The sequence below is a fragment of the Ovis aries genome, chromosome 2 (genome assembly GCF_016772045.2).
Source record: "Ovis aries strain OAR_USU_Benz2616 breed Rambouillet chromosome 2, ARS-UI_Ramb_v3.0, whole genome shotgun sequence".
Lineage (NCBI taxonomy): Eukaryota > Metazoa > Chordata > Mammalia > Artiodactyla > Bovidae > Ovis > Ovis aries.
In genome coordinates, this window is record NC_056055.1 from 186106910 (window position 1) to 186127154 (window position 20245).

Here is a 20245-nt window from a genome sequence, read left to right on the forward strand (position 1 = left end):
CACACACACACACACCCCACACACACACTCATACACACACACACACACACACCCTTTAGCAGCCGGAACGCAGATGCTTCTAGGATTCGGATGAAGCAGGCGTGTTGAGACCAAGGTCTAATTGCTGGGCTGCTCCTGGGAGGTTGGAAGCCACCAGCCTCGTGTCATCTTCCGTTCCTTTCTGATGAGCAGACGGCCTCTCTATGGGCATGCAGGGCCCTGGCAGGCTGTCCTGTTGCTGAATGGGTGAAAAAGGAAGGAAGGAGGGGTGGGAGAAAAGAGGAAAAAAGGAAAGGAATGAAGGGAAGAGTAGAGAGATGAGGGAAAGGGATGAAGAGAGACAGGCCGCAGCTCAAAGCAGGATCTGCAGAATCTTTCCAGGGGCAGGAGGGGGGGAGGGTGGGGTGGTGGGTGTCACTCACTCCACCTCCCCAGTAGGCCTCCTGGGATCCGAGGGGGATGATGATCCTGGAGACCTCAGTTTCCTAGGAATAGATGGCATCACTGGCTCTACAGATAGGAAATCTTGGCTCAGAGAGGTGACGATTCCTGCCAAGGTCTCCTGGCTAGTAAGTGGCCTTGCTGGCCTGGGAGTCTCCTCTGACTGGCCCTGGCCAAGCTGTCCCCTTCCTCTAGGAGAACACTGTTCCCCTGATTCAGGTCCCCATAGCCCTCTCTGATGGTCCCTCTCAGGTGAGCCTTCCCCATGCTCTGGGCAGGATAACCCACTCCTTCCTTCACCAGGAGTTACTATGTCACTGACACTTGCTGGTGGACCTGCCCCTGAGTCCACCCTCACAGCTGGATTCCTCCTCAGAAGCTCAGAAACTGCACAGTGAAGGGCTCAGCCCAGTAGAGGTAAAGAGTAGGGGCTTGTGCGGGGGACCAGAGGCCATCTAGAATATGCCATTGCTTTGCCAGGTGTCAAGCAGCCTTGGTTTTTAGAATGCAAAGCTTCACAGATAAACAGGTGTTGATCCTAGCTCCTCTTTGCTCAAAGACTTCAATGGCCCCCACTTCCTTCTGTATCAAACCCAGACTCTGGCCCCCACTCTCCTTCAGTGCTGCTTCGTCCCTGGCTGTCTCTTGCCTCTTGCACTTCTCAGATCCTGTCTCACCTTTCCTACCTGCTGGGAGTGTAGGCCTTGCTGGGAGGCCCAAGGGCAGGCTCCAGGGCTGGTAGGCTTCAGGGATCCATTTCTGTCCCCAGGGCCCAGCCCACAGACCCCAAATGTGCTGCCTCTCTCCTGGCACATTCCCAGCACTCTGGGAGCTGCGCCCGAGGGACCAGGAGTCTGGCTCCCATGGCAGGTCATCTCTTGGCCTCTCCGATATCCTCCAGCTGCCTTTAGCTCGTCTCCCCATGACTGCCCCACTCAAGTGTTGCTTCCCCTCGCTTGGGACCTTGGTTCCAGCACGTAAATCCGAGCCTGAGGAGGCCTGAAGGATGTAGGCACAAGTTGGAGATGTGGAAACCGAGGCCCAGACAGGGATATCAGTTCTCTAAGTGGTTGTGGCAGAGAGGTTCCCAGGGCCCGGCTCCCTTCTCCCAGTGAAGCATGGTGTTCAGCTCTGAGGAGGGTTTTCTGACGTGTTTCTGAGCAGTGTTACATCTCTGGAGAGTCTCAGGAGCCTGGCAAGATGACCTTGCCCCCCTGCGCCCACTGTCTGCTGACTGCAGCGAGGCATCCTTGCCTGCAGTTGGCTTATCCCCGACTCCGAAGCTCCCACGTGTCTTCAGTGAGTCCCCACATGTCTCTTTACTCCCATGGGAGTATCTTCCTCATGGGAGTCAAGATGCAAACCGGCGCCATGTAAGGGGCTCTTATATGGGAAGGCACTCAGTAGCTATGAATCCCCCAACTCAGCTTTCATCTGGATATCTCAAAGGTGTGGCCATTTTAACCAAGACTCTTGGAACCGAAAAACAGGACCTGCACAGGTAGCCTTTTCATGGTGGAATTTCAGACTCTGAAGGTGGGGTGGGTCCTGGGGAATTAAGGAAAGTGGGCGTTTGTTGGAAGCAGCAGTCCTGTCTGCACCAGACGTCCTGAATTGGAGGCATGATGTCACTTCTGGCCTGGAGCTTGATCTTTCTGGCAGTTTCTTAGCAGTGAAGGAGCTGATGGCACCCAGTTGCGATGGATGGAAGGATGCTTGACTGCTGGGGGAGATGGATGAAAGGATGCTTTGCTGCTGGGGGCACAAAACCAGTTTCATTGCTGGGGGCTCTCCTTCTACCCTTAATGATTCTTTTGTTCCATGAGGAGTGGGAATGCAGACCCCCGCTTGGGGTCCCCTCATCAAGTTTGAGAGATGTTGTACAGCACATCCAGTCCCCTTGAGGAAGAAAGAAGGTGTTTTTCTATAGTATCAGCTCCTGCCTGCTCTTCCCCCCAAATCATCGCCACTTGGCCTTTTCTGGACCTCCTGCTTTCTTTCTGGGCCCTTCCTCACTGGCACTGCATGGCCTTTCTCTCCTGGTGAGGAAAGGAGGCAGGGGTCTGGGGGCCCACCTCCGCCTCAGAGGCTCTCAGCACAGACTCGCCTGAGCTGGCCACAGTCCAGCACTTGTGGGGCCTCAGTCACGGGCAAGGATGGTTCGGTGGCACTGGCCAGGGTTCTCTGGGCCAAAGGAAAAACAAAGCAGCTGGCACAGTTTTCGGCTTTTGAACATTTCCTTTGGGGATGTCTGGAGTGGGCCCTTGGTAGGAAGGGAGATGTAGGGGGAGGCTGAGGATTTGAAGACGCTTTTCACAATATTTCTGATAAATTCAGTTTCAGGCTGGCCAATGGGGCCAGCCTGGAGGTTTCCAGCCCAGTTTCCTGGCTTCTGAAGGGGAGGGGCCTCCCTGAGGATGGAGAGCCAGACACTCTGGTGGACACTAGATTCCGTGGGGGCTGTGAAAGCAGTCAGTCCCCCTGGCTGGGTCTCCACTGCCTGGCTTCTCTCTGTCCTGGTTTCTCCTCTGTGAAGAGGGAGGTAGTGTTGCTTCAGTGTGAAATGTAGGGAGGGAGAGTTGCCCTGGTGACCCTGAAGGGAGAGTCCTCTCTGCGGGCAGAGGAGCTGGGGGGGCGGGGCAGAGCATCCTCCTCTGTTTGCCCTGCTGGAGTTGGGGTGCTGGAAGCAGCAGCCCCCATTCTGAGGCCCAGGAGGCCCCCCTTAAAACTGGTTAAGGACACAAAATTGTTCCTGTGCTTCGTAGTTAGAAGAAAGGCTAGATTTGTAGTTTCTGCTGGTATTTTCCCTATTTTCATTAATAAATATCATTTTAATGGAAAAAGCAGTATGACTTTTACATTAAGGAACATTGCCGAAACCCAACGTGACCCCACATGCCATCACCCTAACAAGAGTTTTTTTCTTATATATTGTTTCCAGTGTATTCTCCAGTTGCAATTATGGGATGCGTTCAAGTTTGCTTGATTTTCACCTCCCATATGATCTCAAACATGTCTGTATTTCTGTCTTTGTAACAGTGATCTAACATAGCTGCGGTACTGTTCCACTGTGTTGCTAAAATACAATATATTAGAAACAATCTCCCTCCTGTTAACACGGAGGTGGCTGCCAGGGTTTTGCAAGCATGGCTGCAGGGAACATGTTGCACGTGCTCTGGTCTGTGGCAGCATCAGGGAGGCAGGCCAGAGGCTTAGCAGATGCTTTACTGTAGGTGGTATGCTTCCAGTAGTCTTTGGGCTGGCTGGAGTTCTGCTTCCTGGTACATCCTGAAGCCACACACCACCCAGCAGGTGTCTTCTTCGTGTGAGGTGCTGACTAGATGTTTCAGAGACAGGAAATCATGGTCATTTTCAACAGCCCTGGAATATCTAATTTTTAGCTTCATTCTCCATCAAGCGATTCTGAAGTAAGGCAGAGCTGAGTCACTTGCTCCTGTGCAACTCGCTCAGTTGTGTCCGACTCTTTGCAACCCCATGGACTGTACAGTCCGTGGAATTCTCCAGGCCAGAATACTGGAGTAGGTAGCCTTTCTCTTCTCCAGGGGATCTGCCCAACCCAGGGATCGATCCCAGGTCTCCCTCGTTGCAGGCAGATTCTTTACCAGCTGAGCCACAAGGGAGGCTCCAGCAAAAAGCTGACTCTGGCTTTGGGTCCGGTATCCACTGCACTGCCTCTCCGGGCATAAGGTAGTGAGCTCCCCATCCCTGGGGGTGAGGTAATCAAGAAGAGGTTGGATGAAGAAGTGTCTCAAGTACTCTAGATCAGAGTTTCTCAATCTTGGCGGGGTAATTCTCTTTTGTGGGGAGCTGTCCTGACCATTATAGGATGTTCAGCAACATCTCTGCCTCTCTACCCACTAGTAGCTAGTGGTGCAATTTGAAAGCAATAGAAATGTCTCTGGATGGTGCCAACCCATTCCCTGGGAGTCAGATTTGCCCCCAGTTTCTCACCTGCTGGAGAGGATCCCTGAACTGGACAGCATGGGCTCTCAGGACCTCTGGGACCTCCGAGGGGCTCTCTGCCTGGGGGGATCCTTTGATAGACTCTGTCCGCATCAGTGGGTGGTTGATTGGAGGGAATGAGTATGGTGCCATCAATGGAAGGAGTCTTGGGACCCAGGTTCAGGAAGGGCCTTTTCCACATGTGGCCCCAAAGTCTAGATGTAAAGCCTTACAATCATGTAATGTGCTCTGGGGTGCGAACCCCACTGCCAGTAAGGATGATGGGTGACAGACAGTCCTGTGGCCAAGGGGAACCTAACTCTACCTTCTCTGTGGCTTCTGGCCAGTTTGGAGGACTTGCCTCATTTGAGGAAACCCTGCCTGGCACCTTGGCCTCTCATGTGGGCTGAGACATCCTGGAGCATCTTCCCAGGGGCAGTCCTGTCCTGGAGTCCAGAGCCTCTCGACTCAAACATCAGGTCTGGGCGGCGTGGCTGGCAGGCAGACTGTGATCTGCAGGGCTGCGTGTAGACTTGGGCTTTAAAGAGCTCTCTCATTTCCTTTCCGGAAGCCTTCAAAAGGCCTGGGAAACAAAAGGGGCTTGATTGAGTGTGCCTTGGAGAGCTTCATCGAAAGTGGGAAAGAACAAACAGCATGCACTCCAAAGCCACTTCATTCTGCATGTGGTGTCGCGCCAAGAAACGCTGAAGTGGGGGACAAGCAGAGAGGCATGCTCCTTGTTATCAGGAGGGTGTGGACTGGCGGTTAGAGTCAAGGACAGCCGTCGTCAAACTGTGTAGGGATTTCAGCACTCTGTCCCCCAGATTCTCCCCTTACTCCCCTCCTACCTCCTCCCTCGAGCTCTCTCCATTCCTGTACCCTTCTGCTTAGAGACATTAACTTTTTATATGACAGCCACTTTAAGGGCTGACCTTATTCCAGGGCACTTTGCATGTAAATAGACTGTTCTTGAAAATGAAAAAGCTTCAAAGAAGTGACTCTCTAATGGTAGAATTTCAAATAGTGAATAGAGGTAGATATTTTTTTCTTAAGCCAGAGAAGTGACTAGTAGAATTTCAGGTAGTGAATTCTATCTGACACCTTCTAGGCTGCCTGTTTCTGTCAGGGTCTCAGGGTCAGTTAAATAACTATTAACAGCCGTCGACTGTGTGGCAAGCACTAGTTAGGGAACGGTTTAGGAGATAACTGATTTAGGAATGCTGGATTTATCACTCTGATGGCTGCCACACATTGCACATATATAAGACACAAGAGTGTGTAACAGGCAGAGTGTCAGGGTCTGGGAGCAAATGTCAAAAAGCTGAACCACTGAGAGAGATGGTTAAGCAGAGAGCTTGAAGTGTCTCCTGAGCACTGTGTTGACATGGGAACCCTGGAAGCCCTCCTGGGGGAGGTGGCGCTGGCCTTAACATTGAAGGTATAAACAGGAGTTCATTGAGTAGGGGTGGGGAGAGCATGAGCACAGACACCGACAGGTGGTGTCTGTGGGTTGCAGACTTCTGGAAATATCCCATGCGAAGGGTGAGGTCTGAGTCTGTGGGAACAAGGCTGAGGAGGTAGGGAGGCCTTGGGGGCCAGGTGCACCCAGGTATGTTGTTTAGACGTCTTTCCATAGGCTGTGGGAGCCACCAACGGTTAATGCTCACCCTCTGCTGGACACGGCTTCAGGGCTCTGAGGCCCAGGATCGTTGCCTCCCGCTCACTGTCCAGACATTGCCCTTCATCAACCGTAGCACACCTTTCTGGACCTCAACTGTCCTCCTTATTCACCCCTTCCTCCAGGAATCCCTCCCTGACCTTCTTCAGGCTAGCTCAGGCCCCTTATGGAGCCCTGGGAGGTCCCCGGTTTCCCTGAGTGGGCGAGTCCTCGGGCTTTAGTCAACCAATCCAGGTCCAGGTCCCCAGGCCTGGGGGAACCAGACACCCGGTTTGGGCTGCGATGTGTGACGGCCAAGGGGTGGGATGGAGAAGAAGGGTGTGTGGGGACATGAGGGCTCCAGGGTGTGCAGGCCCAGGAGAGGTGGGGACCAGCTGGGCAGGGTCCCAGTCCCACCCAGGACAGCTTAGCAGGTGCTGAAGGCAGGACACTCCTGTTGGCTTTAGCTGTCAGAGTGGTGCTGGTGGACTCCGGGGAAAGCCGGTGGTTGAGCCTGGCAGAGGCACAGACAGAAGAGCTGAGTGCAGGCATGGCCTGGGCTGTGGGGGGAGGGCTGTGGCCGGGCAAGTTGGAGCAGGGTGCCGCGCAGGCCGAAGCAGGAGATGCTGGGCCACCCACCCGCCCGGTTCTTCCAGGAGCCTTGAGAGCAGAGCAGCTGCCCCAGATCTGCAGCCAGCCCTCCCCACCCTGTCTTGCTCCCTTCCCTGGGCCCGGCATCACCCGTGGAGAGGGAGATCGCAGGTCTTTGGAGATTGTTGGTGCTCAGTATATGTTTGCTGGTTCGTGGACACAGGTGGCTTCAATCTGTTTACTCATGTCCTGTCTCTGCTTCCCCCAGGCCCAAATCCCTGTTTCTGCCCGTGTGTGGCATCCTGTGACACTCCTGAGGGTCCTGCTTGCCCATCTCACTGCTGGGCACTGAGACCAGAGATGGGCAGACACGTACCCAGAGTTGCACAGTGAGTCAGGGTAGTCTTGGGACAGGGATCGATGTGGTCAGTTGAGGTCAGTGGCTGAGGTGTGAACTGATAAGGAGCTTGGGGACGGCTCTTTGGCATCGTTGGCAAGGAAGGGGCTTGCTCCTCTGTATGTGAGCTGCCTGGGTAGGGGGCTGGACCGGGTGACCTCTGGAGGCCCTTCTTGGTGCTAAACTCTGGGATCAGAATGAGAAAACTGAAGGGGCTCAGGAAACGTCCTTTGGACCCTGGAGGGGCTCCTTGCCTGGCTGCCTTGTGATGCCGCGTCCTCAACAGGCCTAAAGCCAGAAATCAGACCAAGGTCCTCTCCTGCTATGGGCAAGCTTAATCTTTTCCTGTAGCCAACTCAGAATTGCCCCCGCCACCCAGCTGGCAACCAGGGTGGCCCAACCCCTCCCCAGGAGAGCCTCTGTGACTTGGGTCACTTATGCTGAGATGTTTACTGAGATGTTCGGAGAGATCTATTCTGGGTCTGCAACTACCCCACACCCACCATCCCGGACCTGGGCGAATGCTCCTCTAGAGGCTGCAGTTTGGTTCCGATTAGAAGGATGTGGGATGGCCATTTGCATCAGGCCTCTAACCTGAAAATGCCACTCTCTAGCCTACAGTTCCACTGGGAGCAAAGAGCGCCTTAGGATGGGTAATGGTTCAAAAAGCACCTTTTAACCAACAAATACTCCTAGGTTCTATTTGTCTTGAAAATGGTGTACGCGTACAGTACAAGAGGTTAGTATTCATAGACTTGGGTGCTCAGCACTGTACGTGGCAATCTTCAGGCTTCACTTCCCTGAGCAGGGATTGAACCCCCTGCATTGGGAACACGGAGTCTTAGCCACTGGACCAGCAGGGAAGTCCCTGGAGACTTTTCTTCACAGCCCAGCTGGCAAACACTGCCATTAGGCGTTGATGACAGCCCCTTCTCCTGACCTCAGGGCCAACCCGCCCCACCCCCAGTGCTTCTGGGTCCCCAGGAGCCCCCAACCTTGTGGGAAGGCTGAGGGGAGGCTGGGTGGGAGAAGAAATGGATCCTTGCAGGCTTAAGAGCTGGAGAGTATTTGTGTGTTGAGTCAGTCACCAAACAGGGACTTGAGCTTTGTCTGGACGTTTGTCTGGGGCAGGCGTTGCAGGCGTAAAGGGGGCGGCCACACGACAGGGCTCAGAATACAGTGACCCAGGAGCGTGCCCTTGGGGGACACGAAGCAAAACTGGGCTGGGAGGGGTTGGCCGGGTGGGCTGTAGGGAAATAACGCTTCAGACAGAGCTAGAGGTGTGTTAGACTGGGCGGCTGTGGGGCGAAACTGGGGGCGCGGTGAGCCTGGAGGGGCAGATGGGGACAGATCCCAACGTGGCCTTGGTGCCGTGAAGGGATTCGGACCTTGTTCTGTGGTTCTTTTCCCCACCTCAGAGCTTCCCTCGGGCATTTTCTCCACTTATTGGGCCTCTGTCCTTGTGTCTCCCCTGCCCCAGGTTCGGACGAAGGGGGCCTTGGTGCCCATGGTGCCCGTGTGCCCTCCGCCAGCCTGGAGCCCTGCAGGCAGAGGCCTTCCCCCTGCCGGCGGCCTGCCCAGGGCCGTCTGTTTCTCCTCCTCTGGGCAGAGGCGAAGCTTGTTTTTCCTCCCTGCTTAGGAATCGGCGCCTCAGAAACACACAATGCAGCTGTTAAAATATCTGGGTCTGTCCGGGCGGCTGCACAGCGGGCTCCTTGTTCACCTCGCAGACGGTGGCCCTGCGGGGCCTGAGCTGGGAGCCCGCCTTTGCCAGCTGCCTGCCGGTGGGGGTGTCGGGGCAAGACCCTGGTCCTCGGGGCTCTGCTGCTTTGGGACTTCCACAGGAGAAGGGGACAGACAGTGGCATTTGGAATCGGCAGGATAACACATTCTAGAAAGATGCCAAACTGAGAGTTTCCTCATTAGACCCCAGAGGTCCAGACACCTGCGGGGGGTGGGGGAGGATGGAGAGGAAGGGGGTGTCATGGGCTGTGGGGTCCAGGCACAGAGGGGCCTCCTGCCGCTGCTGGGACTGCCAGGGGCAGGTCTTCCTGTCCCGGTGGGCAGATGGGTGGGTGTCTGGCGGGGACTGCAGTGATGGTAACACAGAGAGCGTTTGAGTAGGGGGTCCCGTGTGTACCAGGCCCTGTGGTCTTCATCTTTATCCTGAGGGAGGCACCATTTTCATCCCCATTTTACAGATGAGGAGACTGAGGCTTAAGGAGGAGCTGGTTGTTATGCACAGCTCTAGGTAGAGCCGGGATGCCAGCATGAACCTCCTTTCTCCAGAGTCTGTGCTCCCTGTGTCCCCTCTGAAGGTGCTGGCTGCTGACATGTGCAGGGGGTGTTGTTGGTTTCAGTAGCAGCCCTGAGCCCTCATCAGAGCTCACCCACCTCCTTGTGCTGCTCCCGAGACTGAGGGTGAGCTCTGATAAGGGCTCAGGAGGGGTGTCAGGGCAGGCTTCCCCGGTTTTAGAGCATGGCTTCCATGGATAGAGCCGGAGGGAGGAGAGAATGTTCTAGAAAGCAGTGGGATGAAGAGGTAAGGGGAGTGGAGGCAGCCTGATGTATTCAGGGAAGGAGCCCAAGCGCAGGCAAGTGGCACTGCAAGGCTCTCTGAAGAGTGAGTCACCAAAGAGCTCTTACCCTCTCCCTCCCAGCAAGAAAAGCCTCTTGCCCAGACCCAGCCCTCCCGACACCCTGCTCCCCTTGTCTGAGGTTGGTTGCTGGCCTGTGTTTCCTGTCGTCGGGGCCTCCCTGGCTGCTATTCTGGGCCAGAAAGTCAGTGTATTAGGGTTATAATCTGCTTTCCTACACACCAGCGAGCCCAGGGGCTGGACAAATGAGGGAGCTTTCATAGAAAAATACATTCAAGGAGCGATAAAGAAGCAGGTGCCCCACGAGGGCAGTGGTTTCTGCATGGTGCCCATCCCTGGCCATAGGAGGACGGGGAAGGCTTTGCCCATCCCTCCCGCCCCCCCACCCCCAGCTCCCAGCTCTCAGGCCTCTGGTCTGAAGTTCCTGGCAGCAGCTGGGGTTGTGGCAGCCAGGCCGGCTGGCTGGTGCCGCAGAGGTGTGTCTGAGACGCAGCAGGCATGCCTCCTCACTGAACCTTGGTCTCCCCCAATCCTGTCTTCCTTGGAGAAGGGTGCCCACCTGCAGAGGTTCACATGCCTGGTTGAACTTGGGCCAAACCCCACTGAGGACCCAGTGTTTGCAGTGCTGCTGCTGTAGGGTGCTCATGGCCACCTGGGAAGGTTGACTGCCTTCTCAGCCACCCTGGGAGTAAGGAGGATGCTGAGTGTTACACGGGAGGCACAGAGAGGGAAATCCACCTGGTCAGACACACAGCAATGTGGACTGCACTGGCCCAAGCGCAGACATGTCTCTCACTCCGGGAGAAGAAAATGCACTGGCTGTGCATTTGTCCCTGGCTGTGAAGGGCATGCAGAGTGTGCCCAGCCTCGTGCCGCCCTGGGGAGTCCTCCCGTCACTCCCTACCTTTTCTCTCAGGATGGAGAAGCGATTGTCAGTTTGATCCACTGGGCAGGGCCTGAGTTGAAGTCTGTGTCTGTCTCCCTCATACCTCTGACATAAGGAACCAGGACATCCTTCATTTCCCTGTGGCTGGCCTTACACTGTGGTGCTCGTCGGGTGACCCTTGGATCTGGAGCGCCCTTTAGAATGTCCATTTTCCAGATGGCAACACCGAGGTGATGGGAGATGAAAAGACTCAGTCTTGCACTCATGGCAGAGGTTGGACGAGTCCTCAGGAACTTGGGTCCATGAGAGGGAGAGCACCTGCCACTATCTTTTCAGCTATAATGAGGTTATAATTATTATTACTGTTCACCTGCGTTTTCCACTGCAGGAAGTTTCATGTGTTTTATCTCATTTGATCATAAAACAAGTCTGTGATCAAGGCTGGGCGGTTGATTATTATGTGTTTGTGTACCCAGGGTATATGTGTGTGTGTGTGCGTATCTCTGCACACATACATGCACATGTGTGCCAGTGTGTGCACATGGTGTGTACATCTCTGTGTAACTGTGAGTGCACATGGGGACAGCCCCGTATGAACGTGCGACAGTGTGTGTGTGTGTGTGTCCATGCTCACGCATGTGACTATGTGCATGGTCGTGGTCACTGCTGTGGGTTGTGTGGCTCTACGTGTGTGCCCATGCGTGTGGGACCCAGGCAGCATGCTGAGATCAGGCAGAAGGTGAGCACGCCAGGGCCCGAAGCTGGCCAGCATCTCTGGGAGGAGGGGTTTCATCCCTTCCCTGGAGACGGATTTCGCCCGAGGAAGACGCTCTGATTCCTGCGACTAGCTCATTCAGGAGAGTTCAAAGCAGCCCAGTGGCAGGAGGGAGTCTGGGTTGCAGAGTTCAGAGCCATTCGTTCATTCTGCTCTGATAATTAATTTATTCTCAAGCCAGGCCTTTCACTCCGAGTGCTTCATCTTTGCTGTGCTATGGCCTCCTCCTCAGAATAACGCTTCATAGTATAAAATGCATAGATTGGGGGGGATAAATCAGGAGCTTGGGATTAACATAAACATAGTACTATATATAAGACAGATAAACAATCAGGGCCTACTGTATAGCACAGGGAACTACACTCAGTATTTTGCAATAACTTATAAGGGAAAGGAATCTGAAAAAGAATATACATATAAATATGAAAAGGGAAAATGTTAGTTCTCAGTCATGTCTGATTCTTTGCGACCGCATAGATTGTAGCCTGCCAGACTCCCCCCGTCCATGGAATTTTCCAGGCAAGAATACTGGAGTGGGTAGCCATTCCCTTCTCCAGGGGATCTTCCCAACCCAGGGATTGAACCCGAGTCTCTTATGTCCCCTGCATTAGCAGATGGGATTTTTACCAGTAGTACCACCTGGGAAGCCTGCCTGTGTGTGTATATATATCACTTCAGTTTAGTCGCTCAGTGTCCGACTGTTTGCGACCCCATGAATCGCAGCACGCCAGGCCTCCCTGTCCATCACCATCTCCCGGAGTTCACTCAGACTCAATGAGTTCACTCATCCATCGAGTCAGTGATGCCATCCAGCCATCTCATCCTCTGTCATCCCCTTTTCCTCCTGCCCCCAATCCCTCTCAGCATCAGAGTCTTTTCCGATGAGTCAACTCTTCGCATGAGGTGGCCAAAGTACTGGAGTTTCAGCTTTAGCATCGTTCCTTCCAAAGAAATCCCAGGGCTGATCTCCTTTAGAATGGACTGGTTGGATCTCCTTGCAGTCCAAGGGACTCTCAAGAGTCTTCTCCAACACCACACTTCAAAAGCATCAATTCTTCGGCACTCAGTTTTCTTCGCAGTCCAACTCTCATACTCATACATGACCACAGGAAAAACCATAGCCTTGACTAGACGGACCTTAGTTGGCAAAGTAATGTTTCTGCTTTTGAATATGCTGTCTAGGTTGGTCATAACTTTCCTTCCAAGGAGTAAGCGTCTTCTAATTTTATGGCTGCAATCACTGTCTATGTATTTATAAAAACCGAATCACTTTGCTGTACACCTGAAACTCACACAGTATTGTAAATCAACTGTGTGCTGTGCTCAGTCGTGTCCGACTCTTTGCGACCCCATAGGTGGGACTGTAGCCCACTAGGCTCTGTCCATGGGGATTCTCCAGTCAAGAATACTGGAGTGGATTGCCATGCCCTCCTCCAGGGGATGTTTACAACTCAAGGATCGAACCCAGGTTTCCACATTGTAGGTGGCTTCTTTACTGAGCCACCAGGGAAGCCCACATCACCTATACTTCAACTAAAAAGAAAAAGTTTTTAGGGTCATGAAGGAGACTGATTGCACTGACTGCTGTGATCACAGGTTAACAGGAGTGCTTCTTTGCTGGCACGGCTGGCAAGGTTGGTGGGGAGGTGTCTAGTGCCGACCCTGAACTTGAGCCAGCGCTGTGGTAAGCATAGGTGATGCCCGTGGTGTGAGCACATCTGTGGCTTGAGCTGGTGGCAGACTCACAGGCACTGGGACTTTTACCCACTTTCCTGCCTGAGGGAAACACCGGATTCCTGTTTCAAATTACTGAAGAATAGCGCTTCGTTCCCATCCAGGTTCTGCAGCCTTGCTTTAATTGGAACTTATCAATTATTTGGAAGCTGGAAGAGATCTTATGAGCACCCTGTGTAGTTTTTCCTAAACCTGCCTGTGTATCAGAAACACCCGTGTTACTTTTGTAAAAGTTCAAGTATTTTGCACCCCCCGGCCTCTGCCTGGACCTGTGGCATCAGAATGAATGATGGCAGGAGAAGCCCCAGGGGTGTTTTCAGAGGCTTCAGGTACTGCCAGTGTCCCTGGGGGGGTGGGGGCTGCCGAGAGCCTGGGGGGCAGGTAACCTGTGTGCAGCTCCAAACAGAAAGGGGACTCCTCGTGGCTCTGGGTCTAGCCCCTCACCCCCTTCCCCAGCAGAAGTCCAGGAGTTTGGCTTCCTGGGTAAAGTTGGGGTGTTGACTCTCTCTAACCTGGTGGGGGCTGTGCTGTCCGCCTCTCCTGATCCGGATCCTGTTGTGGAGTTGGTGGGCTGTCCCCCAGCACAGACCACAGGCCGCCAGCAGGGGCCTGGGGACCCGCGGCCCCTCCCTGCTGTCCCCAGCTGGCCTCCTGGAGCCCAGGTGAGGCTGTTGACAGGCAGAGTCTGCTCCAGAGGAGCTTCAGGGAGTGAAAGTGGCTGCCTGGGACCCTGGGCGCCTGGTGTTTACCCAGAAATTGTGCTAATCCCGGTAATTCCTGTGATTTACGCGGCCTCTCGGCTCTGTCTGCTGCCTTCCTCTCCTGGAGGAGAGGGAGGGAGAGGGCCATGGCTGGTCTGCAGAAGATGAGGCTTGTGACACAGAGGTCCCTGCAGGCCCCACCGCTGTCCAGGTGGGGTCAGTTCCCCACCAGAGCTTGCAGAACCCTAGGCACTCCCAGCCCCACTGCCCTCTGGAGTATGGCAATCTGACTAAGCCCTCTCCCACCCACTGTGTCCACCTGGTCCTGGGGTGGGCTCGCCCTCAGGCTTCGGGCAGCGTTCCAGCCAGAGGAGCTGACCGTGGACCTGGGCCCTCTCCCTCTGTGGACAGTGGGCTGCTCCCCTCTTCCTCTGAAATGATCTGGATCCTGCCATCTGCACTGACCATATAATAAGGTGGGGATGTTGGCGTGAGGCAGCTGCAGCTGCTGTACCCCAAGAAAACCCCCAGGCTCTCCCTCTTCTTTCCAGTCTCCTCATGTCTCTCGACAGATGTGGTCACGGTCCCTTCTTGACTGAGCCTCTTTATTTGCCGTGGCAGCCCAGACTCTACAGTCACGGCTTCTGAGTTGCCAGCCTCAGTTTCCTCGTCTGCCTTTGGGGCTGCCTTCCAGAAGCCTGGGCTTGGTCACGTGGACTGGCCCTGTGGGCTCCTTGAGTCCTGTCCTGGTTTCTGGTCCCTTAAGCCCGCTTCCCTCCAGACGCTGGCCTGGTTCCCTGGGTCCACTTTGTCCCATCAGCAAGGGGTTGGAACACGTGCTCAGCTAGACCTGGGGGCCCAGGGGTGCAGAAGCCCTGCTCTGGCTTGGAGGAGGTCATGGTTCAGTAGGGTGGATGCGTAGCAGGTTGTGGCCAGGCTCTGTGAGAGGGGTCAGACCCACGGGAAGGAGCCTAGCCAGCTCCCAGCCTACGGCAATGTGAGGCACGAAACTGATTGTCTACAAAGAGATACGGAATAAAGAGTTAGGGATGCATGTACAACTACCAGCTCCTTCCCTCCATCAGCCTCAGTGGACCGTACTCCCTGCAGGGCCGTGTTGGCAGGCAGCCCTGGACAGAGCCTCAGCTTTTGCCTGTCCCTTGGCCGGTTGTCCCTGTTCACCAATCTTGCTACCTTAGATACAGCCCTAGGACAGGGGCCATGTTGAAGCCTCATGGTCTTCTGGCATAGGGCTCCTCACACTCAACAGGTCCCTTAATGCTTCTAGGGAATTCTGGGGCAAATCTCTTTGTACCGCAAGCTCCTCACTTGAGGAACAGTTTACCATGATGCTCCGGAATGCAGCTTTGTGCCAGGCAGCCTAGGTTAAAGGCCTGGTGCAGCCACTTTAAGCTGTGTGTCTTTGGGCTAGTTACTCAGCCTCTCTGAACACTGGTTTCTTCCTACATAAATTGTTGCAAGGATTAAATGAACTCACTCTTGCAAAGAGCTTGGCACCTGGTAAATGTTTGTTCAAGGTGTGTTGTTCCAGCTATTATTTTGTCTTTACATCTAAATTCAAGATGTGTTTAAGCTCACCTGAGCTTCTTGGGATGAAAAACCAGATTGTTCACAAAATCACTTGTATTTCCAAGAGCTGTGATTTCCTGCATCTGAGATGCACTTTCTTTGCCAGACATTCTTGAGAGGGAGTCCCTAGTGGCTCAGTTGATAAACAATTTGCCTGCAATGCAGGAGATCTGGATTTGATCCCTAGGTCGGAAAGATCCCCTGGAGAAGGGCATGGCAACCCACTCCTGTATTCTTGCCTGGAGAATTCCATGGACAGAGGAGCCTGGCAGGCTACAGTCCGTGGAGTCATAAAGAGTTGGACGTGACTGAGTGACTAACACTTTCATTCCTGAGTGGTTGCTCTGTGCCAGCCTGTGTGGGGAGCAGCTCTGGACGTGGTGGTGATGATGAACACAGTACGAGGGTAAAGGGGGTGCTTCAGGGATCTGGAAACAGAGGAGACCATGATAGTGAAGGAATTGGGGGGCTTCCCAGAGGAGGTGACATTTGAGTGGCATCTTGAAGGAAGAATAGCAGTCTGTCTTACAGAAAGGGTGATGTGCTTCTGGTGGGCATGCCAGGGTCAAGGTAAAGAGCAGGGTGGGATGAGGATGCTGCAGGTAGACCCAGGAAGACTATACTTGAAGGCCAGGGGCCTCAGCAAGGCTTTGGCCAGGAGAGGGATGTGATCAGATTTGGTTTGGAGCAGGTGCCTGTTTTTAGGATAGAAGGTGCCCTAGAGGGGTACCCAATGTGGGACGGAGCTGCTTGCGACCCAGAAGGGAAGGACGTGGGGCAGAGAGGCCCCACTGGTGAGGTGCTTTGGGGTGAAATGATGTCCACTGCAGCTGATCAGATGTGGGAGGAGGATGTGGGAGGACGGTGGCCCGAAGTCCCGGCCAGAAGGCTGGGAGGGGTGGTTCCTGGGGCCAGGCTAAGGGGGCAGAGAAGGTGGAGCAGGCACGGCCCAGGGGGTGTTGTTGGTGCTGCTCAGACAGCCAGCATCTTAGAGCACAGATTATACAAATAGGCTTAAAGGATCAGCCAGTGATCCCGAAATCTCAAGGCCAGAGGAAACCCTGTAACTCACCAGAACCCTCAGGGAGAGCTGTCTGTCTCTCATCTATCCAGGGTTTTCTGGATGTTTTCAAGACTGAAACCAGACAGGCTGGCCTGTGAGATAAATTCAGGCAGTTCAGAGCTGGGGCTGTCTGCCCAGCAGGTCAGCCGAGCTGCGACCGCCTCCTTGCCTCACGTCCAGCATTCTTTAGCACTCCCACTTTCTACTTAGAAAAACATGAGAATATCGTGCAGACTTTTAAAAAGTGACATTCTAGGGCTGGTGGATGTAAGATTTGAGGCTCCCAGGGAGGGAGCTGACCACTGCCTTTGGGTTTCTGCCACCTGAAACCTACAAGCCGTGCCCAGAACCTTCTCTTCCCACCTGGGTGGAGACCCACTGCCTTCTTTCTGAAACAGTGGCCATGGGCCTCCTTGGCTGTCTCAAGTGGCTGCCCATTTTTTCTTCCTGACTCAGTGCCTGCACCACCATCTCTCCCTGAGCGTACCTGAGCCCTGGTCATTACCGCGCAGCTCCGGGGCCTCATGGGATCTCTGATGGCGCTGACTGCTGTCAGCTGTTTCTTTCTTGGTTGGATTCCAGGCCTCAACACACCCCTAGAGATTTTACTTTCTCTTCCTTTGCCCTCGTCCACTCCTGCTCCACTCTCCTTGCCTAGTTTGTCTTTTCCCTCCTGGTAATGTTGGAATGCCCTGCATCCCGTTCTGGAACTTTCTCTGCCCTCTCTCTTGGACATCTTGCTCTGGGCCTGCCATATTACCACCTGTAGCCTCCATCTCTCCCTGGGCTCTGCCTTGTTTCTAACAGTCTCTGCTCTTTTTTTTTTTTTTTTTTTTTAATTGAAGTACAGTTGATTCACAGTGTTGCGTTAGTTTTGGGTGTACAGTGAGGTGGCTCAGTTTTACTTATACATACGCTCTTTTCATTTTCTTTTCTGTTACGGTTTATCACAGGATATTGAGTATAGTTCCTTGTGCTATATACAGCAGGACTTTCTTTCAGGCTTTGCATGTCTTAATAGGCGTCTCAGACTTAACATGGCCCAAATGGAGCACCTGCCCTGAACCTACTTCTCACCCCGTGCTACATCCAGCAAGTGGCTCCATTGCACAGTCACCCCAGTGCTCAGCCAAAAACAGGAGCCATCTTTGACCTACCCCTGTTCTTTTAAGAAAACTGGCTTTCAAATGTCTGCTCTGTAATAATTGATGCAAACACTGAATTAGCAGTATCTGTGTGTGGGGAAGCATCGCTTAGTAAAACGCCTGCTTGTGGCCCACTAGCCTGATGGAGATGGCACGTTCCCTGAGCCCTGTGTTTCCTGGGTTCCTCTCTTAACCCATGACAACAACTCTTTCTCTCACACCCACGTGAGGACTGTGGGCTCTGTCTTCAGAGCCACTGTCCCTTTAATCCAAACCACCATGTATCTGCCTGGGTCATTGTCGTCAGACCCCTTCCTCCCAGATCTGCTCTCTACACCTGTAGGGTGACTCCTTTATACCGTTGAGTCCCATCACATCCCCCTTCTGCTCGAAATACTCCAAGGGCCTGCACTCAGCTTCTTGCTGCCCCTTGAACAAGCCAGCCTCCTTCCACCCAGGCAGGCAGCTCCTGCCCCTGCCCTGTGATTGCCACAGTCTCCCTCAGACCCTCAAGTGGCATCCCGTCCCTTCCTTAGTGAGGCGGGATGGTGGCCTTCCTGCCCTTGCCATGCTGCTCTAGCCTGCCCCTCTGCTTCCCTTCACACGCAACCTGTCACTAAGGGGAATGAAATACACATTTCTCTGTCCCCTACCTTTGTTATCATGTCTCCCAAGTAGGGTGCCAACTCTGTGCGTTGTGTTCTCAACACCAGGCATGACACTTGATGCATAGTAGGGCCTTGATATTGACTAGACACATGAGAGTGACTAAATGATGGAAACTGTTGAATGAATGAATGAGCAAGTGGATGAAAGAGTGAATGGACATAGACGTGAGTAAGTGAAAGGTGGACCTGGGGAGCAGCCAAGGAATGGGAGAATGAGGGCTTTTTTTGAGGACCTCCCTGTCGTGGTCCTTGCGTTGATTTTTCTTGTCCTGTGAGTCTGAGATGAGGGGCATTGCCTTCTGACTTCCTTTCTCAAGGTAGTTCTTGCTACTTGCCATGTGCGGGACTAGGAACTTGTTGCTTAGATTTGAAAAATCTTCGGTAACAGTGAAAATGCTTGGCTGCTGTCTGTGAGGTCGTTTGAAAGACCAGATGAATCTCAGAATGAAGAAGCCTCAAAATTAATTAAACCCTCCTTGGCAATGATCAGAGGAGGAAGCTGTTTGCTTTCGGAGCGCAGGGCGGCGGCCGGGAACCTGGGTTGGTGCTTCCTAGCTGGGTCTGAGGGACACATTGGTGATTGCCTTTGTCTCCCACTCCAGGGCTGCCACCCAGGACTATGTGCGGCTAGGATGGAGGCATCCGCCTCAGCCACGGCCACGGACAAGAAAGAAGTCAAAGGTGGGATCCTGGAGGGCCTCGCTTTCCCTGACTCCGGCAGGAAAGCCTCGGCCCTTGCGGTGGCCACAGCGGCGGCGGCAGCCGCGGTAGCTGCCCAAGGAGGTACTTGCTGTTCAACGCACTTGGCAGGGGAGGGGGTTGTTTTTCATGAGTCCATTTGAGATTCAATGAGATGGGTGGTCGATGTCACTGGGCAGACATCCTGGGTTCATGGGGGGAGCCAGAGGGTGCTCCAGGTTCTGGGGACCCCAGGCACTGGGATGGAGGCCTATAGGTGGATCTTGGAGGTCCAGCCCCCCCACATTGGGAAGGGGGGTTTGGACATCTCGGGCTCCATCGGGAAAATGGGAGTGTGAAGGGATGGGAGGTGTGGGGCTGAGGGGCAGCCTGGGTGTGTGTTCCCTTGGCACACATGTGCCAGAGAGGCGGCTTCTTGCCTCCGGCCTGCCAAGGACTATTTTGGAAAGTAATTGTCTCCTGATCCCTTCTGGCTGTAATTAGAGGGTCAGGTACGGAATTTAGCATCCTTAGGTGAATTTCTGGCCAACTTAATTATAACAGAAGGACTCCCCGAGCCACAGCCTCTCATTTTACTGCCCCAAAGAGAAATACACTCTGGTTTCCACTGGTCCGTGCCAGCATCCCGTTGGGAAAGTTTGGCGGGAAGGCGAGACCTCCCCTTGTGTCTGCGCAGTCCATCTGGAGGCCACAACACTATTTCTGTCTCTGGGGAATGGAGAGACTTAGATTTCTTTTCTTCCCCTTTTTATTCAGGCGCATTTAGTCATGCCCTGTTGCTTTTGCCACTCAAGCGCAGCTCAGAGGCAGCAGTGGGGGTGGGGGGGATTTTGCCCTCTCTGGAGTGGGGTGTGAGTGCTAGCCGCACCACCCACATGTTGATGTACACAGATCCCAGGGGGCTTTGTTCCAGTGCAGACCCCCAGTCGGTGAGTCAGAGTGAGGCTGGGTTCCTGTAATTCTAACCCGTGCTCAGATGATGCTGGGACTGCTGGGCCGTGCTGGGTGCGGCTTAGCGCTGGAGCTAGAAAGAGAGAGTGGGTAGGATTCACTGTTTCCAAGAGTGAACTGGTCGTTGTTACCACCTTGTTTTTATTTTCCCCGTAATTCTGAGTTGGAGGTCAACTGTCAGGATGTGTGGCCCCAGTCAGTGGAAGGAGGTCCCAGGCCAACCTTCCTGCTCCGGGAGGTGGGTACTTGGCCTCCTGCCCTGTGTGATGTCCCTTGACTCCAGTCCCCTCTAGGAACCGGGCTCTCCAGGCCCTTCCCCTGTGAGGAGGGGCCAGCAGGGTGGAGGAAGGCGCCAAAGGCCAGGGTGGACCCCGCGCACGTGTTGTC

General features: G+C 54.0%; 1 protein-coding gene across 1 annotated transcript in view; it reads left to right on the forward strand.

The window, feature by feature from the left end:
• GLI2 (GLI family zinc finger 2) overlaps nucleotides 1-20245 on the forward strand; it is a 261272-nt gene that overhangs the window by 49971 nt on the left and 191056 nt on the right. Inside the window, exon 2 of the mRNA XM_027964829.3 lies at nucleotides 18811-18991. Coding sequence (XP_027820630.2) covers nucleotides 18841-18991 — 151 coding nt within the window. The 5' untranslated portion in view covers nucleotides 18811-18840. The remainder of the gene's footprint in view (nucleotides 1-18810; nucleotides 18992-20245) is intronic.